This window comes from Abramis brama (genome assembly GCF_963993115.1).
Source record: "Abramis brama genome assembly, chromosome: 12".
NCBI classification, from domain to species: domain Eukaryota; kingdom Metazoa; phylum Chordata; class Actinopteri; order Cypriniformes; family Leuciscidae; genus Abramis; species Abramis brama.
Window position 1 is genome coordinate 33,865,176 of NC_139974.1, and position 24,963 is coordinate 33,890,138.

Below are 24,963 nucleotides of genomic sequence, written 5' to 3' on the forward strand. Positions count from 1 at the left end.
CCGAGGCCCGGGGAATGGAGGCTCCACCCCGAGGTGGTGGAGCTAATATGGAGGGAGTTTGGCCAAGCTCAAGTGGATCTGTTTGCGTCTCGAGAGACGTCTCACTGTCCACTTTGGTTCTCCCTCACGCATCCAGCTCCTCTGGGACTGGATGCTATGGTGCAGACGTGGCCGAGGCTACGTCTGTACGCTTTTCCCCCAGTTGCTCTGCTCCCGGGAGTTCTGGAGAGAGTTCGCAGGGACCGGGTTTGCCTGCTTCTTATAGCCCCGCGCTGGCCGGGCAGAGTATGGTTTCCCGATCTTGTGTCGCTCCTCGACGGGCCTCCTCTGGAGCTACCCGTCAGGAGGGACCTTCTGTCCCAGGCGGAGGGCTCGATATTTCACCCCCGCCCAGAACTGTGGAACCTGTGGGCTTGGCTTCTGAGGGGGCCCAGCTCATAGAGTCAGGTCTCTCAACTGAGGTTGTGGAGACCATTCTACAGTCCAGAGCTCCCTCCACGAGGAAACTTTATGCCCTGAAGTGGAGAGTCTTCACTTCTTGGTGTAGTGACCGTCGGTTGGATCCAGTCAACTGCCCAATTGGTACAGTTCTGGAGTTCCTGCAGGACCGGTTCACTGCAGGTCTGACCCCGTCCACTTTAAAGGTTTATGTGGCGGCCATAGGTGCTTACCACATTCCTTTGGGTGGAATGTCTGTGGGGAAGGACCCTCTGGTATCTCGTTTCCTTCGTGGCACCTGGAGGCTGAGGCCTGCAGTTCGCTCTAGGGTGCCACCATGGGACTTGTCCATTGCACTTCAAGGCCTGTCCCTGGCCCCCTTTGAGCCCATTGAGGAGGTTCCTGAGATGTTTCTAACTTTGAAAGCTCTTTTTTCTTCTGGCTATCTCTTCTCTCAAGAGAATTGGGGATCTTCAAGCATTGTCGGTTGCTCCGTCATGCTTAGAGTTTGCTCCGGGTATGGTGAAAGCTTTTCTACATCCCAGACCGGGTTATATCCCCAAGGTCCCCACTAATGTGGCCAGACCTATTGTTCTGCAGGCCTTTTGTCCTCCTCCTTTTCAGAATGCGGACCAGGAGGCTAATAATTTGCTTTGCCCAGTTCGGGCGTTAGACGCCTATGTCCACAGAGCTGCCCTGTGGCGTAAAAGTGATCAGTTATTTGTATGCTTTGGCTCCCCTAACAAGGGAGGTCCGGTGTCTAAGCAAAGAATGAGCAAGTGGGTGGTCGAGGCTATCTCACTTGCTTATGAGGCGGCTGGGCAGCCTTCTCCTTTGGCTGTCCGGTCGCACTCTACGAGGAGTATGGCGGCCTCTAAGGCCCTTATATCAGGAGTTTCGTTACAGGACGTCTGTGATGCGGCAGGCTGGTCCTCACCGCACACTTTCGTCAGGTTCTACTCTCTGGATCTAGACTCTGCTCCAGGGTCTCATGTTTTGTCTTCCTAGTGCTGCTCACCAGATTTCACACGGGACAGACACTTGTAGCTATGGAGGCGTTGGTATAGACGTTCCCCATAGCGTCATTCTCGACGCAACGCGAGTTCCCTTGAAAGGGAACGCCTCGGTTACGACTGTAACCTCGGTTCCCTGAAGAGGGAACGAGCGTTGCGTCGCCCTGCCATATCTCCTTCATGCCTGTCAGCCCGACTTCAGACTATACGAAGCTTTCGTTTTCTGTTTCAGGCCGGCTTTTATAGCTTCCTGGTACGTGACGTCACCCGCCTCTGACGTTCCGCCACACCATTGGACTGATTTTACATGTGCTTCAAGACATCATCACGCAAAGCGTTCCCCATAGCGTCATTCTCGACGCAACGCTCGTTCCCTCTTCAGGGAACCGAGGTTACAGTCGTAACCGAGGCGTTTTTAAGCTTTTAAAAAAGGCCTTGACAGAATATGAGGGAACAAGGCTGAAAGAACTATTGGTATCAAAAAAGTATTATGTTTTATAATTATATAATATTATATAAATAAATGTGTACATTAATTCAAAACTATAAATCTGAAATTAAAATGAGGAAACACAAACTTGTGAAGAGAAGAATGAGTAGAATATGTTGTGAAAACAGCCCTGCATATCTAACCTTTCGCTTTCTCTGTCTCTCCTCTTTTAGTTTGTTTCTCTCTTTTTCCAGATGTTTTTGACAGCTAGGACCCCTGAGCTGTTTCTCTGTCTTGTTACATAGACTTACACCAGTAAAGGCACCAGTCCCACGACAGCCCATCTCTTACCTTGATACTGAGCACTGAAGCCTCTCAGTTTGTGGTTTCCATCGGATGTGAAGTGGAGTCTCAGCCAGTTCTTGCTGCTGATGATGGGCGATGGCAGGTTTGGACCAGTAAACCTGTAATATGAAGAGAAGACGGGATTTATCGAGTGTAGTAAACTTCCTACATTACTTTCTCTGTGAAACAATAAAACACTTTAGCTTTGATTTTAAATTGTAGAGGTTTCTCTTTCCCATGCAATTACAAAGAAGTGAAGCTTTCAAGCTTCAACAAAGATGCAGAAGCACCATAAAACTGGTCCGTGTGACTCATGCGCTATATTCCAAGTATGATGAACAGACCAAGCTGTAGGTCCTTTTCCGAAGCTTGAAAGCTTTAGACCCCATTCATTATAAATCACATCTAGTGACCATCACAGCGTTCAGAACTTCTCCTTTTGTGTTTTTCAGAAGTCATATGGATTTGAAATCACAAGAGCGAGTAAATTATGACAGAATTTCATTCCTGAGTGAACTATAGATTAAACCTAAAGAAGAACATTTCAAGTACAAGCATCTTCACAATCACATGATCTGATAAAAAAGTATTATATGATAATAATAGTTTATATATATATATATATATATATATATATATACACACATACATACATACATACATACACACACACACACACACACACACACACACACACACACACACACACACACACACACACACACACCCTGCCTGCCCTAAGCTTAGATGTACCAGTGCTCAGGTCTTGGGACTGTCAGAATTGGTGTTAATTATTTAGATAACACAGGCACAGTCGGACAGCTTCTTTATTTTAGTGAGCATTAATCGCATAAGCTGAGAAGGAAACAGAAAGTTGTCTGACAGAGAAACGTAAGCTCATCCTTGTAGTATTTACCAAATGTCAGATTTGGCACAACAATCCCTACAAACACAAAGAAAGACAGACCTAGAGAGGAAGAGAGGAAGAAAGAGTCGAGTGAGGAGGTATGAATAGTTTACAAGAGCTTAGTCCACGTTTCCTATTTATTGCACATCTGATGCAATGAAGTATTTTTAACTTCTCCTGCTCAGACCGACCAAGGCCACCAGCGCTGAGGGAAGGGGATAAAAACGGGTCTGAGTCACTAACACTATAACTCTTTTGCAAAAGAAATCATTAACATTTAAATGACTGCATGCAATATGTGGGTCTGTTGCTTATGTCGTAATGGCTAAGTCACGTCTCATTCTGTGGAGGAGCCTTTGACAAGTGATTTTCTTCGCTTTTAATATATTTTACTTGCAAACCATGAAAGACACAAAACAATTATCTGGTATTAGTTGGCAAGGAAAACGAGACCCAAAGAGAAACATGCAGATCGTGATTAGACGTAAAACAGTTTCCATTGAATTATCTACATTAACTAATAGACATCATGGCTCAATGTCATAGAAACATATGCTAGAAAAGTCATTTTGGGATGGTTACATATGTGGCACATTACAGTCACTTAATGTGTCACTTGGGTTCATTTTCATGACCAGTCTTGTTAGTAAAGCTAGAGCCACTGCTCGGAGTAACCCATGCATTGTAGTTCAGAGAGCTCTCATTGTTAAAAACAGTTCAAAAGACACATCATTTGTCAGTAAATAAAGTGACGTCGGGCACGCCAGTGGGGATCAGTTGCGACAACAGGTTAACGTACATAAAAAAATGTAGTTTGCTAAACATTCAGTCACTAAAATTGCTCTAGAAAACATGGTCAAAATGTTTAAAAAAAATTAAAATTCTGAACACGGCTCCAGACTGTGACCTTTTTTCCTCTGGTGTGACAAAATTTAGTTAGAGGTCACACTGGTGCCACCACCACATTTCCCAACTGATAAGAGCAGCCATTTCTGTTGCATAGAAAAAGGAAAGAAACCTCGCTATTCGTTTGAATTGCGCAGTGTGGACCTTTTATCAGCTCGGAGCAATAATAGATAGCACAGCGCAAGCTCAGAACAGGTTTACTCACGTGCCGATCGTTGATCACGCGACACCATTACTACACAGTGCTGGGAGACCCAGTCAGAACGTGTTTGGATTCGCCGCTGCATTAATAACACCACAGCGAGATCTAGTGAGAAGCATTTAAATTCATCGCAGAATTCAGATAAACCATATCAGATTAAACAGTGCTGACGTGGAAACGAGTTATAGTTAAGTTATAGCAGGTTTTTAAATCCACAAATATCCAACAGTCACCATGGATTTAATGTATCAAATCTAACGGTTTAAAGATGTAGAAAAACTAAAACTTTGTGGCAAACAAACACTTTTATAAAAAATAAAAAAATACATGAAATTGCAACTACAACCAGAAGTTGGCGGCAGAGAAGCTCTTGTTGACTTATTAGCCATTTCCACTCCCTAATATATGGAAAAAAGTAGGAAGTCTTGTGAAAACCAAAAACATTTCATCAAATAGTGACTGAATTACACAGAAAGCAAGTAAAGTGCGCACCTTTTATAATCAACGAAGCTGTCGGTCAGATCTGTATCATAGTATAGTAGAAGAACAATGGTAAATTTAATAAAAGTAGAATATTTACATTTTCCTTATAAAAATTTGTTTTTTGCACGTTACTGTTGTTAATAAAAATAAAAAATAAGTTAAAATTCCAATAAACAAACATGTAATATTATTAGTAACTGCACTTATTAATGCAAAACAATAGTAATTGTATGATTTAATTTAACTTTATGATTAAAATCCACCCAGTGCTACCAAAATCAGGTGCTGACGCCACCATCTGTAGAACTTAGTGGCGCTGGTGCGACTGTTCTCAAAGGATAGTCTGGAGCCCTGGTACACAGTATCCTGCAATATTTAAATGAGGTTTTAACTTTGCAGTTTGCTGACTGATTCACATTTTATAATTATAGTAATTCCACCCTAAACCACTTTATTTACCCACAATAGCAAAGAGGCTGAAAGCCAAAAGAGCTTTTTCATCACTGATGAGCCAAATTGAGCCACATTGTGTTTCTTTTCAAGTACATCTCACTAGAAAATGCCATCCTTCTGACAGCCCAAGTATGTACTTTGCCTGTTTTTCACTCTCCCGCACAACAATAATAGTGGTCAAGGAAACACAGTGAGTCTAATCGTAGTGAATGAGTTCTCTCACAGTGTTGTAGCGAGAGTATATTCCTTCGAATGTCAGGCATGTGGACCTGTTGTAGTGTCAAAGCTTGAAGCCCAAGGGTGTAATCATAGAGAATGAAGGGTACCACAGCGCTACTGATGCACCGGTGCCTGTCATAATGCTGTGATGTTAAAACAGCAGGGAATCACATAGTCCTATTTTAACACACATTAGCGCAGTTGGGGCTCATTAACTGAAACAGGCCCAGTGCTCTCATGGGACGCAGGAACAAGACTGACAGAACATCTCCGTTAGGCATCTTGGGGATTGACGAAATCGTTCTTGTAGGCCTGTTCAGCTCAACTATGCTGAAACTTCAAGAGCAGGACATACTGTAGTATCATTACTATTCTTGAATAGCCAACACTATACAATTAGAATGAATGAATGAATGAATGAATGAATGAAGATTATTTAGCTATGATCCTTGCAAACATGGGTATATGCAAAGGGTACATGCAAGGGTATATCACATTTTTCCCTTTTTTTTTTTTTTTTTTTACCTTTCTGTCCATGGATTTTGGGAAGTTTGTACACTATTTCTTTTAAGGGAAAAAAGACCAGGCAAAAGTCAAAACATTGCTTTCTTTTGAATTATGAGAACCATCTATTTTATTTATTTATTTATTTATTTGTACTGGTTTGTACAAAACCTAAAATTGATATAATTATAACGAATAATTAGGGAATGTCAATGCATTGATTATATTATATTTTATTTATATTATATTAATTTAGTGAGTTAAAGTTCCAAAGTAAATTAACACAGGTCATTTTGACCCCTTTTATGAAGACCTAACGTGATACAAAATCTACAATTAATAATAATAAACATCTAAACCACAAAATATGCTGGTGAAAGGAATAACACAATTCCTGACTAAACTTTGTGTCCCTAAAACAGTTCATGGTTAACCTGTGACACCCCATGTAATGGTAAAACCATATTCACAGTAACTGATGGGCATGAAGATGGTGAGAACAAGATTAATGCCTTCCACAGAATCAATCACCAACAGGTCCGCCTTTACTGAAATTAGTTTTCATCCTCTCAAGCACATTATTTATTTATTTATTACTATCCCCACATTCTCTAGCCCCTTTTTCCTTTGAGGCCTGCCAGAATAATGGAAGTGGCGTTGAATTCTGACTACTTGTCACATGACATTAGACTTGATTTACGATGGCAACCACCGGACATATTAAGTAAGTCTTGGTGCAGATTGCATCTTTTATTGCTCTATTGCCAGCTTTAGTTCTCGCACTGGAACAGGTGGAAAGACATGGGTCACAGCGAGCTTCTGTTTTCACACATTGGGATGGATTCACATATTTCTATTACTTATCTAGAATTCATTACTTTTCTCATTTACTCTCTTCACTTTCTGAGAGCAAGATCTTAAGATATTTTCCACAACGAAAATAGTTGTTTAGAGTTCTTTGACACTTTCGCTGTATGAAACTATCATTTGTAAGACAGCTGTAAAAGCTTTGTTCAAATATTGAATACACTCTTCATTAACATCTTTTAAAATGAGTCTGTCGACTGATTCTTAGCCGAGGGTTTTCTCTACCACAGGAAAAGGATCTTTTTAATAATTATGTCCAATTAAACCAAAGCCGAGAAAAAAACATGTCAAAATGTTTAAATCTTGCCAGATTATACTAAAACAAACACAATTCTCACAAAGTAAAGCTCTACCGCAGATGTCGAGAAAAAGCTTGCAAGTATGGTGTGAAAAACAATTCTTATTATGAAATATTGCAGCAATGTGCCAAGTGCTGACATCTAAAAATCACAACAATCAACTAACTGATCCTTGTAAGTAAATGAACAAACTCATCTTGACATAGTTAAGTGTGATGAAATCAACCACACCATTGGAAATAATGAAATAATAATAGGGCAAATGTGACAATTACATAAATATTTATTTGCAGTTCAGTATTGGTTCAACTTTCTTTTCTTTTTTTTCAGTATTGTTATAGAAAAGCTACATTAAGACATGAAGTTTTCTGTTTGTTTGTTTGTTTGTTTGTTAGTTAGTAAGGGAGGAAGGAAGGAAGGAATTTAAACTAAAAGCATTGTTGTTGTTAGTTTTATCTAAGATAAAATTTTGTACTGTAAAAGACATTGTCTTCGGTTCTTTGCCCTCTGTGAATCATTTTAATCTCCTACACAAAGTTATTAAAAATGGAGTCCACTTAAAGAATCTGAAGACATATACATATATACATATACACATATACATATATATAAGAACAGGCATGCGGATCATTCTGTTCTTGTGAGAAAATAGCTCAAGCTTTTACAGAGTCGGTAGAACACAGTGATTTTATATTTTTTGATCTCAGATTATTCCATCTACGAATTATTTAAAATTTCAAAAAAAATAGTAAGTCGGACGTCAGACGGAAGTCTTTCATACACATTAAATGTTTTTTTTTTTTTTTTTTTTACAATGTCAAAAGACCACTTTATTAACATGTAAGCATTCACCATCAATAAATCATTAAAGATTTTGATTGACAGTGGACATTTCTTGAAAATGAGGCACATGGTGACCTTTATCCCATTCGCATTTCATATTCACACCGATTTAATGATCTTGCATGTGCCTGACTAGAGCTTGAAAACTCCAAGACAGACCTGGAAATCTCCCAGATCAATATGATGGATGAACTATATAGTTACCAGACAGGAAATACTATAGCAGTAACTTGAAAGTGCACTCATGTACATGAGTTTAAAGCCAGACCTGCAAAATGAGATTAAGTGTATAATAGCGTTTACCAGACATACTTAACCCTGTAAGGCCCGCTGTTGGAATATTACAACATCAATTTTAGCTCTACTAAAATAAATGTTTTACTCTCTCTCTCTCTAAGACCACATTTACACAACTAATAGGTCATATTGTTCAGCCTTGCAATGCTATTTGATGGAAGATTTTATGAATAGGCCTATTTACCTGGCCATGAACTCACACAACCTGCGAACTTGACTTGAAGCACATCATCATATTTTACAGCACTGGATAAATCAACATTCAAGTAAGTAAAATGATTTGAAATCATCAAAATTATGAAAATATGTTTTATGCGATTAGTAATATGTCTAGATCATGCAGATATTAAGGTACAGTTGAATACTTAATTCATATTAGATTTTGAGCTTGTAATGTCAATGTTGTAATTTTACAACACTGGTTGAAAGGGGTAGCAAAACTTGCCTGTGTGCACCTTGGCATTGTGTTTGGGGGGGACAACAGTGTTTGTACGGCATTATCTCATTGATGCCGTACAAAATAGGAACAGTAATCTAGATTCTGATACAAGTGAAGAAGAATGTGAAGATGCCTGTGAACTGGAAAAGGAAAATAAACAACCCAGTGACCGCCCATCTGATGATTATGTGGACATAATCCAAAACACGGCAACACAATCAAGTCATGAAAAAGGATTTTATCAGTCCTAACACTGATTTTTCAGGTCAAGGTATCACCAATGATGCCGTCTCCCGTCAAACTCCCCTGGATTATTTCCGAAAACGTGTGTCAGAAGATATGAACAAAATAGAGGACGCTGCAGACACTGTGGTAAAAGCTACACCAACACACTTTGCAGCAAGTAAAATGTCTGCCTCAGTTTCTCGGAGGACAAGAACTGCCTAAGGGACTATCATAAATGAATATGGCTATGAACAGCTAAATCATGTAAATGCCAAAGTTTTCATTTACTGTAGTTCATCAGGTTTTGTAAATACAATCTTTTATAATAAATTAGTATCCATAAAAATATGACTTGTCCAATTATTAATATTGTGTGATTATATAGGCTACTGTTATTGGTCTACATAAGCAGTACACACCCTGCAAATGAACCCTTAGATGTTCTCTACATTTGTTCAGACAAACATCACTGAAATTCTGCAACCCGACAGGCCAAAAATTGCATTACAACATTTCCCTCCTTACTAAAATGTAAAAAAATTAAAAACCCATTTATTTCATCATTAGAGACCTCCTACAACAACATGTAAAAGGTGGAAACAATTTTTTTTCTATATTTGGGCTTTTGAGGGTTAATGATCGGAAGTGAAGCTACATAAACAGAACATGAGTACATAAGTAGAAAAGAAGATGATGGAGCCAGTCAAGCATATAAAGCACTTCCCCCATTGTTTTCCTACACCCATAATCTTTTTAAAGAATCACTCTCATTCTCTTTCTTATGTCTATCCCACAATGCAGCAATTGAGATGTCCATTTGAGTTAAAAAGCAATTCAGGCTCAAGTCAGCCCCATTAACGTATAGTGATTATCCGAGGGAATGGATCAGGATCGTGTAAGAAACAGAACAGGGGTGGTATCGAAAATGTCATTATAGATTAGAGCACTCATAAATATGCTATTAGGGCAAGCTGAAAAGAGCCTGGCAACCCCTGCATCACCCCGTCCCACTCTTTTATTTCCTTTCTTTTTAAGAGAAACAATTTGCACCTGGCAAAGAGGTCTGAAAGTCAAACACGGATTGATTTAAGATTCTTTAAGGGCATCATTGCAAGTTCAATACCCCCTTTCACCCTCGTCTTAGTATTAGATTTTGATCGGAAGTGCCACAAGAGTGCAGCTATAAATGAGTTCTTGATCCCCATCCAATGAACTTCCTAGATTAATCGAAAATTTCTATAACATTGGAGCGGGGAAGTCAAGTGCAAGGGCTTCTCACGGATATGGATTCAGCACTCAGTTTATCACTATCCAAATAAAGATCACCACAAAGGTTAATTGGTCCAAGTATCTATGCCATTACATGGTAATAAAAAATAAATAAAAAAAACAAAAAAAAACAATTGGAGCTTACCTTCCTTAAACAAAGTCAGAGGTTTGGAAAACTAAGTCAAGTCCAAAGAAAAAAAGATTGGATTTTGACAAATGGCCTAATAACAGTAATTCCCTTCTAGCTGGTCAAACAGAGGGGTTAAAAATGTGGTGTGAGACGTGATTAACTTCCTTTATGTTCGATCTCTCCGCTCGCCATTCATGTTTGATTGCAGACTTCAGTGGTAGAGGTTGATTTTGGGATCTGTGGTGTTGCACAGCGCCTGTCTCACACACAGTGGCGGCTTAATTGCAGATACTTAAGCAGATCAATCACTCCGCTGCTTTATATTCTGCTCATGCCCGGTGGCTGAGCATGGGTCAGGGTGACTTTAAAGCTCCAAAGTTCCAGTATTTTAATGACTGTGAATCATAAGAGAGCGAGCGAGAGAGAGAGAGGTGGGTGTGTAAAGAGTGCGCTCTCCCTCTGAAGTGACAAAACAAATCAGACTCCCAACCACTGAGTCCAGAGCTGGGAATTAGGGGTTGGGAAAGAAGAGACCAAGGCATGGGCAAAAGCTTTGACCTTCATGTGGTTTAATCCTGCTGGCTGTGGACTGTACTTAGAGTCTCCAATGCCTCTCCTGTTGAGTTTACCAATCACCAAATCACATTTATGGCCCTTAAGGAATGATTAAAGGTCAAAAGAAGAGGGGGGGAAATTAAAGCTGAAGAAAAAACTAAGTATTTTTAAGTTATCTCTGAGGGATTTCAAAATGGCACTTTGCAGCTTAATCGGGCAAAAATCACCAACAGAAACAGGAAGAGAATGTTTAAATGACATCAAAACCGACCAACCACATTTAATTTGTTTGTTAATATGTTATTTAGGGCCAGTTTTATCTCAAATCAATCATAAGATAAAATACAAAAACCTCAAATAATTCAAATAATAGCACAATGGTTTAGTGTCGGTTTGTGCAAATCTTCAAAAAATATTATTATTATTATTATTATTAGTAGTAGTAGTAGTAGTAGTAGTAGTAGTAGTAGTATTAAATAAGTGAACAAACAAACAAATAGCACAATCAAACAAGTTCTTACCCAGTTTTTAAACAAAATGCAACAGATCCAATATACTGTTACATAAAAACATGTGTTTCCTTTCTCAACTATTTATGTTCCAAAACTGACTGTTTACCTGAATACTCACCAAGATGGATATTATGTCATCATTTTGTGTGTATTCGACAGTTAAAGTGCAATTAGCCACAAAAAATAACTCAATTTGGTACTCGCAAGCTGTTTGTGAGTCAGCTTTATGTGCGCACCACTTATACAGATCAGTGGTCCACACGCTTTTGGTGTGAGTGTGAAACCTACGGGAATGACTCAAATTATGCGCAATGCCCACAACACGGTGCCGAAATTCAGGAGCGAATGAAACGAGTGAATGAGAGGATGCGGGTGTGTGTCAATTTGCCATCAGAGAGAAGAGAGAGCAAGAACACACAGCTGGTATCAGTGTATTGGTACTGCAAAAAATAAGTATTGGAATCGTTTCAGATATTTCAGTATCGATGCCTATAGAAATATCGATTTTTGACAAGACTAATTGGCATCATTGGTAAAATAAATAAATAAATGAATAAACAAATAAACGGACAGACGAATGAGCAAACACATAGCCAGATCAACAACAACAACAACAAAAAAAGTATACAAAATGCATTATAGGCTGGGTGGTGTATGCCATCTTCTCAAGCTGGTCATGTCACATGCATCCTTTCACATTCACAAGTCCCCTTTCTTTTCCACTACTCTCGTCTCTCTCCACTGTCATATTGTATAAAGGCATGAAAAAGCCATGAATAAAAATTATAAGAAAAAATGTATATAGGAAAGAAAGCTCCAGGGCAAGCAATGATATGGTGATTGATGTAAGATGATGTCTATGTACATAGTTGTGCAAACATTGTCATGGCAACAAAAAAACAAAAAAAGCACATGTGTTTGGTGGAGGAAACATGGCCAGGGCCCCAAAGCAGCAGGAGGAGGAGTCTGAGAGGTTTGGAGAGGAACTGATTTCCATTGCGCCGTCATCCATTATTCATGAGATGCCCTTTGGCTCCACGGCACAGTCTTGTTAAATCTTGAGGAGGATTTTCTTTCTTTTTTCACCTCACTTTCTTTTTACAGAAAATACAATATAGACCCTGATTGAAAGAAATTGCCCTCTGGATGGAGCAGGCCTGGCCTCAATCTTTTTTCTTTTTTTTTTTCCTCAATCATTTCTCCATCCTATGGTTATTGTCTGTCCCTGTTCTCTTTCTAAAACATGGTGCATAAAGGTATAAACATACACACATGCGACACCGTAAAAAGTGATGAAATTATATATTGGCCAAGTTGATTAATCTTCTAATATTTGGCCATTTTGAGACCTCTGGCTGATAATAGTGTCTGTTTGACTGATTAACAGAAATGTTAGCTCTCTCTGTCAGTTCCAACATCTACCAACTGCCTCAAGAACGGATAATGTGGATTTTTGGTTTTGTCTACTAAAAATAAAAATCCTTTCCATGCAGTTACAATGTCTGGATCTTACAAGCTTCTAAAAGATTCAAGATTCCTTCAAAAGATCTGACTCAAAAGATCACTTGAGCGCATGAGCCTGCATAATAACCTTAAATTAAATCATTTAAACAATTTGGCTGCAGAAGAACCAAAACATATGCACAAGTTGTAAGGAGCACTTATGATGCCTTTGCATCTTGAAGCTTGAAATATTCAGTTCCAGTTTGTAGTATTTGCATTCCACATAACAAAGTTATTTACACTTTTTGGGTGTAAATTTGACTTAAAAAACAACCCTGTCACATCTTTATGACTATGTCCTCTATTCTCTCAATATATTAATAAGCTCTACAAGAGCAAGCATTTAACAAACGTAATCTAGCCCTCTGCTTTTAAGAGATAATCGAAGGATAATCGGAAACGCACTTCTGCTATTGCTCGGTCACGGCTTTTGTTAACATCAAATCCTGGGCAAACTAAACAACATATCAAAGATAGTGATTAAAGCAAACACAATGGTTGCACTACTTAAAATGTAATCATATTTCCTCTCATCCAAGAAAATGAAATGAGACCGCATGCAGCAAAAAACACCCACTGAACACAGTATTTCTAAAATTAACACAAATAAACCTGACATCAGCAGGAAATGAAATGAACATGAAAGAGGCAGACATATTGAGTCACAGACCCTCACCGAGATCACTATTAAAATAAGCCTTTTCCTCCACAATTGTAATGGCTACAATTACCTTCCCTTTCTGCATTTGCCTTTGCTAAGCCAAGTTAAAATAATAATAATAATGGAAAATTACAGAAACAATAAATAATAACAAGTATTTCTTTATCTACCTCACTGTTATCGCCCATTCACCTAAATTTGTAGTTAACAGGAGAAAAACAAATTAGCTTCCAAGGTCACTCGTGGATGCAGCTGTGTAATTGAGCTTTCCCAGAGGATCCATAAAAGAGGGCCATAAAGAGGATCCATTGCTATTTTACCAGAGATAACAGAATCACATTGGTGTGGGCTGGATAGGGCAGTGTGTTCGGACATTTGTGTGTAGGTAAGTGGGTGTTGTGAGGGTATATTAATCTGTTTTATACATACATATATGAAATTGCTAAAAAATTGATGACACAGCTTATTCACATATGTACAATATGTCACCATGACATCAGTATATAACATATCCCTACTCCCCTTTTAGGCATACTTTAAGTCTGATTTTGTTCTTAACTGCCTGTGCTGATCTTTACTGGATAATCAAAATGTACAGGTATCATTAAACCTATTTGGGAGTGATGGTACATTTTGTTTTGCCCAGTGTATCATTTGAAGAATCAAGCAACGAAGCTAAAGAAGTTTGAAATAAATCAATGAATCAATGAGTAAATGAGTAAATTAATCAACAACTGAATGAACTAATGCATGAAAAAAAAAAAAAAAAAAGTCAATATCAAAATTATCAAAACAAAACACAAAACAAGACTAAACTAGAGCTGCGTAATTAATCGTTAAAAGATCACGATATCGGTTCAAACACTCATGCGATCTTATTGCTAAATGACAATGATTCGGCTATGTGTCTATTAAACCTTTGACAATTACAATCACAGCGAACAGTCAAATCTGCGTTGGTGCTGCCGCTAACCCAGAAAGAGCAGCTGTCATGTCTAGGTATGGCACAGCTTCACAAACTCTTTTCAACCACACAGCATCATTATTTCCATGTTACAATAATTCAAATTATCACAGAAATACTGGCATAAATGTTTATAGTTCAGATATATGGTCTCTGGTAGAAATCACAATAGACTAAATCACCTTTTGAAAGTAACTTGACACTTCAAATAAAGAATGCATTAATTACATTGTTACACCAGTAGGTGGCGACAACTGACTTTTTTTTTTTTTTTTGTCATTGAATCATTGATTCGTTAAAAACAACTGATTCTTCCAGTAATTAAACAATTGAAGTCTTTATGTGCGAGTCATTGAATCATTCATTCAAACCGATAAAAAAATAAACTGCAGTTAACATTTTGTCAGAACCTCTAGTGAAGTACGCTATTTTGTTTAGTTGTCTATTCTGAATCGTGGGAGAATCATGATCTCTCTACTTTAAAAAAAAGAAAAATTGTGATTCTCAATTTATCCAGAATCGTGCAGCTCTACACAAAAAAAAAAAGAAAAGAAAAAGAAAACAACAAAAGCAAACAAAACAAAAACACCTGACAGATGACGTGATTCAAATCGCTTTTTTTTAACATATTATTCATTTTGCATGTTCATGTGCTCTCGAGTCAATCTATTCACCGTCAAGAGTTTTGCCTGTGGACACTTGTGCCATTCATAATCTTGAAATGAGTGTGCTGCGTGTTTATTTTTGACTGAAACTAATTCTCCCACTGAGCCTTTTTCTATTTGCAGTGACAGAATGGATCACAGGCATCAACTGTTTTTAATGCTAAACAGATCACAGCATTAAAGCATTCACATTCAGGGCCACTATGCGTCGTCCTGTGCTGCTGGATAAGTAGAAAATACAAGTTTCATATAGGACTCAACTGAGGCCTTCAGGAACCGCTTTATCACCAAATGACCTCATAGGGAAAGAGCCTGCAATGACTCAAGATCTGGAGGTTAACAAGCAGGCAAATATAAACAAACTTTGACAGCGTTTCACCCTGAAGAGAATAAAATTACTGTACTGGAGAAGAAGTCAAGATTTTAATTGTACTTTGTAGACTTAAATAAATTTGACTTTGACTTGATTTGATTTGATTATGTTTAAGTCCAGTAAACATTGCTTATCTTCCTGTCCTTAAGACTCTCAACACATTTTCCTAAAGCCAAATTTATCTAAATTCAAAATTCTCATAAAAAGTACACATGTTCTCAACACTAGCTCTGAATGGTTGTGTTATGTAAAGACGGGACACAAAGAGAGGAATTTACATTTAGCCACTTCATGCATTTTTACCGATTCAATTGTTATCAGATCATGAAAACAAGCATAAATGTCTTCCAAGATGCATTTGAGACAGCATTTTCATTCCACATGGAATTAAATCAGCATACATATGTTTGGGCAGCAAATCGGCCCAATATTATCATGGAAGTGAACCGTTGGAAGAGTATGGATTTAAAGAATTGGATGTATATAATGTTTTGCGGATACACATTTATTTGTGTTATATTTTCTTATTATATAAAAGTAAACTGATCATAGCACATGAAGAAACCAAGTGTTAAGTCCCATCCACAGCAAGAACGATAACTGTAAAAAGACCTATCATGATATTAAAAAGCGCTCTTTAAAGCAGGATGGATTCTTATTATTTGGAAAATAATGTCTTGAAAGTGATTCCAACAATATTGTTCCACTGTGTCGTTATCGTTATAGTTGTGGCTCGAACTCTGCAACAATTTTTTAAAGATTTTACCATTATCGTCACAGTTATCATCCTTAGTTTGAATGGGCCTTAACTACATTCACAGTAATAATCAGACCACAATGCTACAAATGCCACATCAAACCCACAACAGTACTCTAGTTCAGAACAAGAATTTTGTGTGGATTTACTGAAGACTCATCAAGCCATCTGATGAATGGAGAATTATCTGAACAAATGAAGACTCTAGCTAGTAGATTAGCTTGGCAGATGTGTATTAGCCTTTCTTTCAAGGCCACACCATTGTCCAGTAATGGCCACACCACTGATGCACATTCTCCATGTTTAACATATTGTACCTGTAAAGCCAATGGCAAAGCATTTGACAATGTCAGCACACAGCTTCCAGTCAATAGCTCACAGTCACTCAAGGCTGAATAAGAAATAGCAAGCTGAGAAAAATGGATTGTATGCCGTTACGTAACAGTGCTGTTCATATTTCATGCACATGTTAATGGTAAAATCCAATCTGCCAGGGCAGTAAACACCCTTGAACACATTCTCACATACACACCCACACAAACAGACAGAAACACACATTTACTCTGGATTATCACTAAAGACCGGACTGCAAACCCATCTGTGGTTCCTCCCTACCACAAATAAGAGTGATTAGCCTATTTCCTTCCCCATAGCTGGACATATCTCAGTAGTGTGGTAGCGTCACCACTTCAAGTAGCGAAGCTATTTTATTGATTAAGTAGTTCACAGACAATATTTCATTATACAATTATACTTTTCCCCTGAAATATTCCATATTTACACTCACCGGCCACATTATTAGGTACACCTGTTCAACTGTGCGTAAACGCAAGTATCTAATCAGCCAATCACATGGCAGCAACTCAATGCATGTAGCAGATGATTTGCCGAAGTTCAAACTGAGCATTAGTGTTGCTTTCGTCAACGAAAATTATGATGAAATATTGTCGTCAACGAACCGTTATCACCTGACGAAAACGAGACGAGACTAGACGTAAATGCATGGTCATGTGACGATGACTAAAATGCATGTATAATGCAATATCGTTGACGAATAAAAACGAGACTAAATGTGGTTTAAAAAATAAAAACTATGCTAAAATGTCTCTTCATTTTCGTTGACCAAAACGAGACGAGACGAAATGTAACGTCACGACGAATGAGAGAGTTGTGCGTGAACCCATAGCTTTGTCGGCTTTAAATTCTGGATTGCGATCTGGTCACCCGATTATCAGCGAATTTAACCATATATTACTCCATTAGTTATTCTATTAAAATGTCTCATTGATATATTTGACACATTCATAATCATTACTTTTGCTGGTTCTTTGTGACAGCTGTTATGTGCGTTATTGGCAGCGTCTCTTGTTACATGAACACGTCACCGCATCAGCGCCAGAACATGGAGATTTTATTTTAGAGTAGATATAATCGCACAACTGTCACATGCCTGTCCTGTCTTGTGCTGCACATGGGTGTTTTGTTATTTTGGGCCATGTGCTCGTGTTATTGTCTGATCCCTCCCCCTTGTTATCTGATTATTGGTTTCATTTGTCCCACCTGTTGTTCCCTCATTATTTGCCTGATTTGTCCCTTTTATAAGCTCCTTTTGTGTTTGCAGTCTTTGTCGGATCGTTGTCTTGTCATGTGTTCCTGTTCTCCTGTAACCCGCTTGGTATGTTCCTTTTTGAAGTTCTTGTTTTGTATTCTGTAATGTTTTCCCCCTCGTGGGTTTTGTTTTGTGCTTTGTCTTTTCTTTTATAAATAAATATTATTTCTCCTTGCATTTGAGTTCTCCATTAGTTTCTTTATTGTAACGTGACAGAACGATCCGACCATGTTGAGAACTCAGCAAGGACTTCCCCACCATCCACCAACCCCCTTTGTGTCGTGCCCCCTATACGAACACATTAGCCGTGTTCGGGTCCTAAATTCTCTCCACCAACAAGGCGCGGACTTAAGGAAGTTTGCGGCCAAATTCCTTGGAGTGGCAGAGGGATTACGATTCAATGATGAGTCTCTAAAGGACATTTTCTTTTGCGCCCTCGACGAACCCATGGACTGGATACTTCGGAGGGCGTATGATCACGGTACTTTTGGGGAGATGGTGGAGGGTCTCGCTCGCTTGCAGGAGCGAGAGGCCAGGAAGAGCGTCACAGTTCCGGTGGTCCCGTGTCCAGTGGTCCCAGTTTCGGTGGTCTCGACTCCGGTGGTCCGGAGACGGAGGAGGAAGAAAGGGGCCTCTTCAACTGACGGTCCAGTGATTCTTAACACTAAGACAATCCCGGAGGAGACTGCAATCACTGACGCACAGCCCAGGCGTCCTGTTCTGCCTGTAGCATTCCAGCGATATGTCACGTCTGCCCAGCCAGAGACTGTTCACGTCACGTCTGCCCAGTCAGAGACGGTTCACGTCACGTCTGCCCAGTCAGAGACGGTTCACGTCACGTCTGCCCAGTCAGAGACGGTTCACGTCACGTCTGCCCAGCCAGAGACTGTTCACGTCACGTCTGCCCAGTCAGAGACGGTTCACGTCACGTCTGCCCAGTCAGAGACGGTTCACGTCACGTCTGCCCAGTCAGAGACGGTTCACGTCACGTCTGCCCAGTCAGAGACGGTTCACGTCGCGTCTGCCCAGCCGGAGACGGTATTTGTCGCATCTGCCCAGCCAGAGACGGTTCACGTCATGCCTGCCGAGCCTGTGTTCCCTGACAAGATGTCCGCCGTCGAGCCTGTGTTTGTTCCTGAGCCTGAGCCGGTGGCGTCTGTTCCTGAGCCTTCAGTGACCGCGACACTGGCTATTATGGCCACAGCCATGTGGTGTGTGTGGGCTACGCACACACCTGGGCCGGAGCCAGTGTCTGTTCCTGAGCCGGAGCCAGTGTCTGTTCCTGAGCCGGAGCCAGTGTCTGTTCCTGAGCCGGAGCCAGTGTCTGTTCCTGAGCCGGAGCCAGTGTCTGTTCCTGAGCCGGAGCCAGTGTCTGTTCCTGAGCCGGAGCCAGTGTCTGTTCCTGAGCCGGAGCCAGTGTCTGTTCCCGAGCCGGAGCCAGTGTCTGTTCCCGAGCCGGAGCCAGTGTCTGTTCCCGAGCCGGAGCCAGTGTCTGTTCCCGAGCCGGAGCCAGTGTCTGTTCCCGAGCCGGAGCCAGTGTCTGTTCCCGAGCCGGAGCCAGTGTCTGTTCCCGAGCCGGAGCCAGTGTCTGTTCCCGAGCCGGAGCCAGTGTCTGTTCCCGAGCCGGAGCCAGTGTCTGTTCCCGAGCCGGAGGTGCCAGTTCCAGTGCCCGAGCCGGTGGTGCCAGTTCCAGTGCCCGAGCCGGTGGTGCCTGTTCCTGAGCCGGTGGTGCCTGTTCCTGAGCCGGTGGTGCCAGTTCCAGTGCCCGAGCCGGTGGTGCCAGTTCCAGTGCCCGAGCCGGTGGTGCCAGTTCCAGTGCCCGAGCCGGTGGTGCCAGTTCCAGTGCCCGAGCCGGTGGTGCCAGTTCCTGAGCCCGAGCCGGTGGTGTCTGTTCCAGTGCCCGAGCCGGTGGTGTCTGTTCCAGTGCCCGAGCCGGTGGTGCCAGTTCCAGTGCCCGAGCCGGTGGTGCCAGTTCCAGTGCCCGAGCCGGTGGTGCCTGTCCCTGAGCCCGAGCCGGTGGTGCTTGTTCCTGAGCCGGTGGTGTCTGTTCCAGTGCCCGAGCCGGTGGTGTCTGTTCCAGTGCCCGAGCCGGTGGTGCCAGTTCCAGTGCCCGAGCCGGTGGTGCCAGTTCCAGTGCCCGAGCCGGTGGTGCCTGTTCCTGAGCCCGAGCCGGTGGTGCCTGTTCCTGAGCCGGTGGTGTCTGTTCCAGTGCCTGAGCCGGTGGTGTCTGTTCCTGTGCCTGAGCCGGTGTCTGTTCCAGTGCCCTGGCCGCCCGAGGGGTCGTCTCCGCCCTGGCCGCCCGATGGACTGTCGTCTCCGCCCTGGCCGCCCGATGGACTGTCGTCTCCGCCCTGGCCGCCCGAGGGGTCGCCTCCGCCCTGGCCGCCCGATGGACTGTCGTCTCCGCCGTGGCCGCCCGATGGACTGTCGTCTCCGCCGTGGCCGCCCGAGGGGGCGTCTCCGCCCTGGCCGCCCGATGAACTGTTGATTCCGCCCTGGCCGCCCGAGGGAAAGTCTCCGCCCTGGCCGCCCGATGAACTGTTGATTCCGCCCTGGCCGCCCGAGGGAAAGTCTCCGCCCTGGCCGCCCGAGGGAAAGTCTCCGCCCTGGCCGCCCGAGGGAAAGTCTCCGCCCTGGTCTGTCCCTCCCGTCCCGCCCTGGTCTGTCCCTCCCGTCCCGCCCTGGTCTGTCCCTCCCGTCCCGCCCTGGTCTGTCCCTCCCGTCCCGCCCTGGTCTGTCCCTCCCGTCCCGTCCGGGTCTTATGGAGCGTCTGGTAGCCGCTCCGTAGGGAGGGGGTAATGTCACATGCCTGTCCTGTCTTGTGCTGCACATGGGTGTTTTGTTATTTTGGGCCATGTGCTCGTGTTATTGTCTGATCCCTCCCCCTTGTTATCTGATTATTGGTTTCATTTGTCCCACCTGTTGTTCCCTCATTATTTGCCTGATTTGTCCCTTTTATAAGCTCCTTTTGTGTTTGCAGTCTTTGTCGGATCGTTGTCTTGTCATGTGTTCCTGTTCTCCTGTAACCCGCTTGGTATGTTCCTTTTTGAAGTTCTTGTTTTGTATTCTGTAATGTTTTCCCCCTCGTGGGTTTTGTTTTGTGCTTTGTCTTTTCTTTTATAAATAAATATTATTTCTCCTTGCATTTGAGTTCTCCATTAGTTTCTTTATTGTAACGTGACAACAACCTATTCGATATTTTATAATTAAATAAACTAATCGAATATCCAAAAATCGTGACTCATCCCTGCATGGAATCTCTTGTTTCTTTTCCCAAATCTTCACTCACGTCACGTCTCACCCATTTTCTAAAGGTATTATAAACGTTTCTTGGTTCGCTTTTAATTAGGCCTATTATATTCGTATTCTTTACTGTGGTAAAGTAGAAAAACGCTGTAGGACAGATAGCCTACATTTGTACTTGCATGTCAAATTCTTTTTAACACAGTTTGTGCTTGTTATATTAGACATTGGGCGCGAGTTTAGTTGTAAAGCGCGTTTGACACGTGTGGGTGATTTTTAGTTTCACTTTCTCTGGCAGCGCAATCTCAAACACAGCCTAAATATCTCGCCCTTGTGGAGGATAAAATTCGCTCTTCAAACCAATTTACATCAAGTAGAAAACACGAAGATATCATAAAGAGATCGATATCTTCGTGTTTTCCTGCTCTTGTCCCACATCCCTCTCAAAGCGCAGAGTGTATCACACGTCTTTGTGTGGAAATATAAAACGAGTTTTTTTTTTTTAATAACCCCCCAACCACCGCCAGTAGTTGGTCCATTACCGCGGTGGTAAAAAAACCTGCCACCGTCACAGCCCTAAATATAGGCCTACTAAATAGCCTATAATAAGATAGCCTTGTTTGAAATTCTATATTGACTGGGTTAAATAGAATCGCATTACTAAAAAGAGACTAAAATACAATTTTCATTGACTAAAACTAGACTAAAATGTCATCAGTTTTCGTCGACTAAAACTAGACTAAAATGTCATCAGTTTTCGTTGACTAAAACTAGACTAAAATGTCATCAGTTTTCGTCGACTAAAACTTGACTAGACTAAAAAGAGTATGAATGTGACTAAAACTAATAAAAACTAAAATGACAGCCTGACACAAAGACTAGACTAAAACTAAAATTAAAACAGGCCGCCAAAAACAACACTACTGAGCATCAGCATGGGGAAGAAAGGTGATTTAAGTGACTTTAAATGTGGCGTGATTGTTGGTGCCAGACGGGCTGGTCTGAGTATTTCAGAAACTGCTGATCTACTGAGATTTTCACAAACAACCATTTCCAGGGTTTACAGAGAATGGTCCGAAAGAGAGAAAATATACAGTGAGCATCAGTTATGTGGGTTAAAATGCCTTGTTGATGCCAGAGAAGAATGGCAAGACTAATTCAAGTTGATAGAAAGGCAACAGTAACTTAAATAACCACTCGTTACAACCGAGGTCTGCAGAAGAGCATCTCTGAACACACAACACATCAAACCTTGAAGCAAATGGGCTACAGCAGCAGAAGACACACCAGGTGCCACTCCTGTCAGCTAACAACAGCAAACTGAGGCTACAATTCACACAGGCTCACCAAAATTGGACAATACAAGATTGAAAAAACGTTGCCTGGTCTGATGAGTCTTGATTTCTGCTGCAACATTCAGATGGTTGGGTCGTAAACAACATTGAAACATGGATCCATCCTGCCTTGTATCAATGGTCCAGGCTGCTGCTGGTGGTGTGATAGTGTGGCACATATTTTCTTGGCACACTTTGGGCCCCTTAGGACCAAGTGAGCATCGTCTAAACGCCACAGCCTACCTGAGTATTATTGCTGTACTCATCTTCTGATAGCTACTTCCAGTAGGATAACACTCTTGAAAATGGGCTAGATTTAGGGATGCACCCTAATGAAAATTCTGGGCCGAAACCGAAAATTGTGGATGCACTTGGCCGAAAACCAAAACTGAAAATTACTTTTTTTTCTTCTTTTTTTATAAATATAAATTTCTTTTTTTTAACATATTTATGAATAACTATATTAATATTATACTTTTTTAAATTTAGTAATTTTGTTGAATCTGAAATTAAAAAATACAAGCCAATAAATTAAAATATCCACTTGTATTTAAAGTAACGCACCAACATTGGACAGAAAATATATCAAAATACTACTAAATATCAATATATTATATTACATTCAGTTCTATGCAACAGAATCAGATTTAACAGATAATTTTTTGACCAATCATAAAATAAAGAAAAAAGTAGGCTATAGTCCTACAAAGCTATTCATATCAGAGCATGTGAGCAGATAGTGGGAAGCAGATCAGTGAACGAGAGGATAGTGTCACTTTACCAGCGTTGCCCAGCACGGCTATACCACACCATGTTACATCACAGTAGGGCTATTGCAAACAGAAACAAGTCTACTACAGACTAGTCATGCCAGCACATTATTTGAGCATATTTTTCCGGTGATGGTGAACAGTACATGAGTGAAGTGTCCGCTTCCGCAAACCGGGTGCCGGTACAGACTTACCTGCTCGGCCAGAGTCGCTTCAAAGTTGTGTATCTTCGGAAGCGGTGCCTCACGCAAAGTTACAAAAAATGCTGTGCAAGAGTGAAACCTGACAGCTGAACACTGAGGGACAGGGTGGCATATATTTGTGGCCTTATTTCTCTTTCCGACAAAAACTGAAAATGCCATTTCCAGGCAATAATTTTCAGGCGGCAGAAAAAAAGAAGTATAATAAATATAAAAAGATAACAAGCTACTTTTACTATGTAACTTGAAGGTGTAATGAACTGCACAATGGCTGTAGATTTAATAGTAAGTACCTCTTTTGCCAAAAATAGTCTCAGAGATGAAGGCAGCAATAGCAGTGGGGTGGAAAACACTAGCTGAGTCCTCTCTGAAACACAGTGACATCCATTTACCTATTGCTACCCGAGTTTGTGTGTAATAAAGGGGCCACTGACAGTGCAGTGTGCATCCTCTACTACAGATATTGTTTTTTGATATTTACTCTTTTAGAGCTTTTTCAGACCTATGCAGCAGGGGCCTCTCTCCCATAGGCTCTTTTTTTATATTTTGAGGGATGTGAGAGAAATGGCACAACATGAAAACAGCAAACCAGGAAAACACACAGACGACGTCTGTATGTGTCGGCATCCCTCCGGTCCGGCCTCAAACCGAGCGCGAGTATTTGTTTGTTTACACGAGTTTGCGTGCATAAGCAAAGACGCTTCCACGGAGCTTGGGAAAACACTATACAATGTCTTCTGCCCACCTGAAGATTGACATTTATGGTGTTTATGAGTCATAATTTCAATGTTTAGCACATTACGTATTAGAGTTAGCGATTCCGCTCTGTCGCTTCTCTGTGATGTCGCGGCTTTATGAAGATGGATTCAAACGGATGGATTGTGGGTGGGGAGGGGGGATAGGTTTGATAGAGCTATCTGCTTAGGAGCAGCTGAACGCACCGGCTTTATGAGAGCTTACCCCCCTCCTTCTTGAAGCTCTCGGCACACAGGCCCCCGATGATAAACGAGGAAGCCGCCACGCAAATGTCAACAGTAAACCCAAGACGGAGTTGTCAGACTTAGCCAAATAAAAAGAGGAGGGTAGAGAGACATTAACCTGCTGTTTACAGGAAGAAGGGCTTGTCCAGACAATGCTAATGCACCATGCAGCAATACATCAACATCCTCAACATGTCAAGCTAACGGCTTGACGCCACCCCAGGAGACCAAAAAACTGAAAAAGGGCAAAGGTGCATAACCGAGGGATTCGGAAACATGCCCCCTGGGAATTACTGTTTCATTATTGCCTGTAGTGAAGATAGTTTCTCTGTGCCAGCCCAGTGGTTATGTTCAGTATCACAACAGATTATTAGATCTTCTATCATCCATCTACATACCCATCATGCCTCGAGAGAGAATCTAGGATATTAGCATATATCCAGCACAGAAATATGAACTGATTACCATCTGCCCTCATTGCTTTCAGCAAGTCAAAGGTTTGATAGCATGCTCGCACATAAATCATGCTAGAACCTTAACATCCAAATGACAACACGTTACATTACAT

General features: G+C 41.3%; 1 protein-coding gene across 1 annotated transcript in view; it reads right to left on the minus strand.

Moving 5' to 3' along the window:
* Window positions 1–24,963, minus strand: part of csmd2 (CUB and Sushi multiple domains 2) — a 313,713-nt gene that overhangs the window by 152,384 nt on the left and 136,366 nt on the right. The window contains exon 6 of the mRNA XM_084130492.1: window positions 2,233–2,345. Coding sequence (XP_083986618.1) covers window positions 2,233–2,345 — 113 coding nt within the window. The remainder of the gene's footprint in view (window positions 1–2,232; window positions 2,346–24,963) is intronic.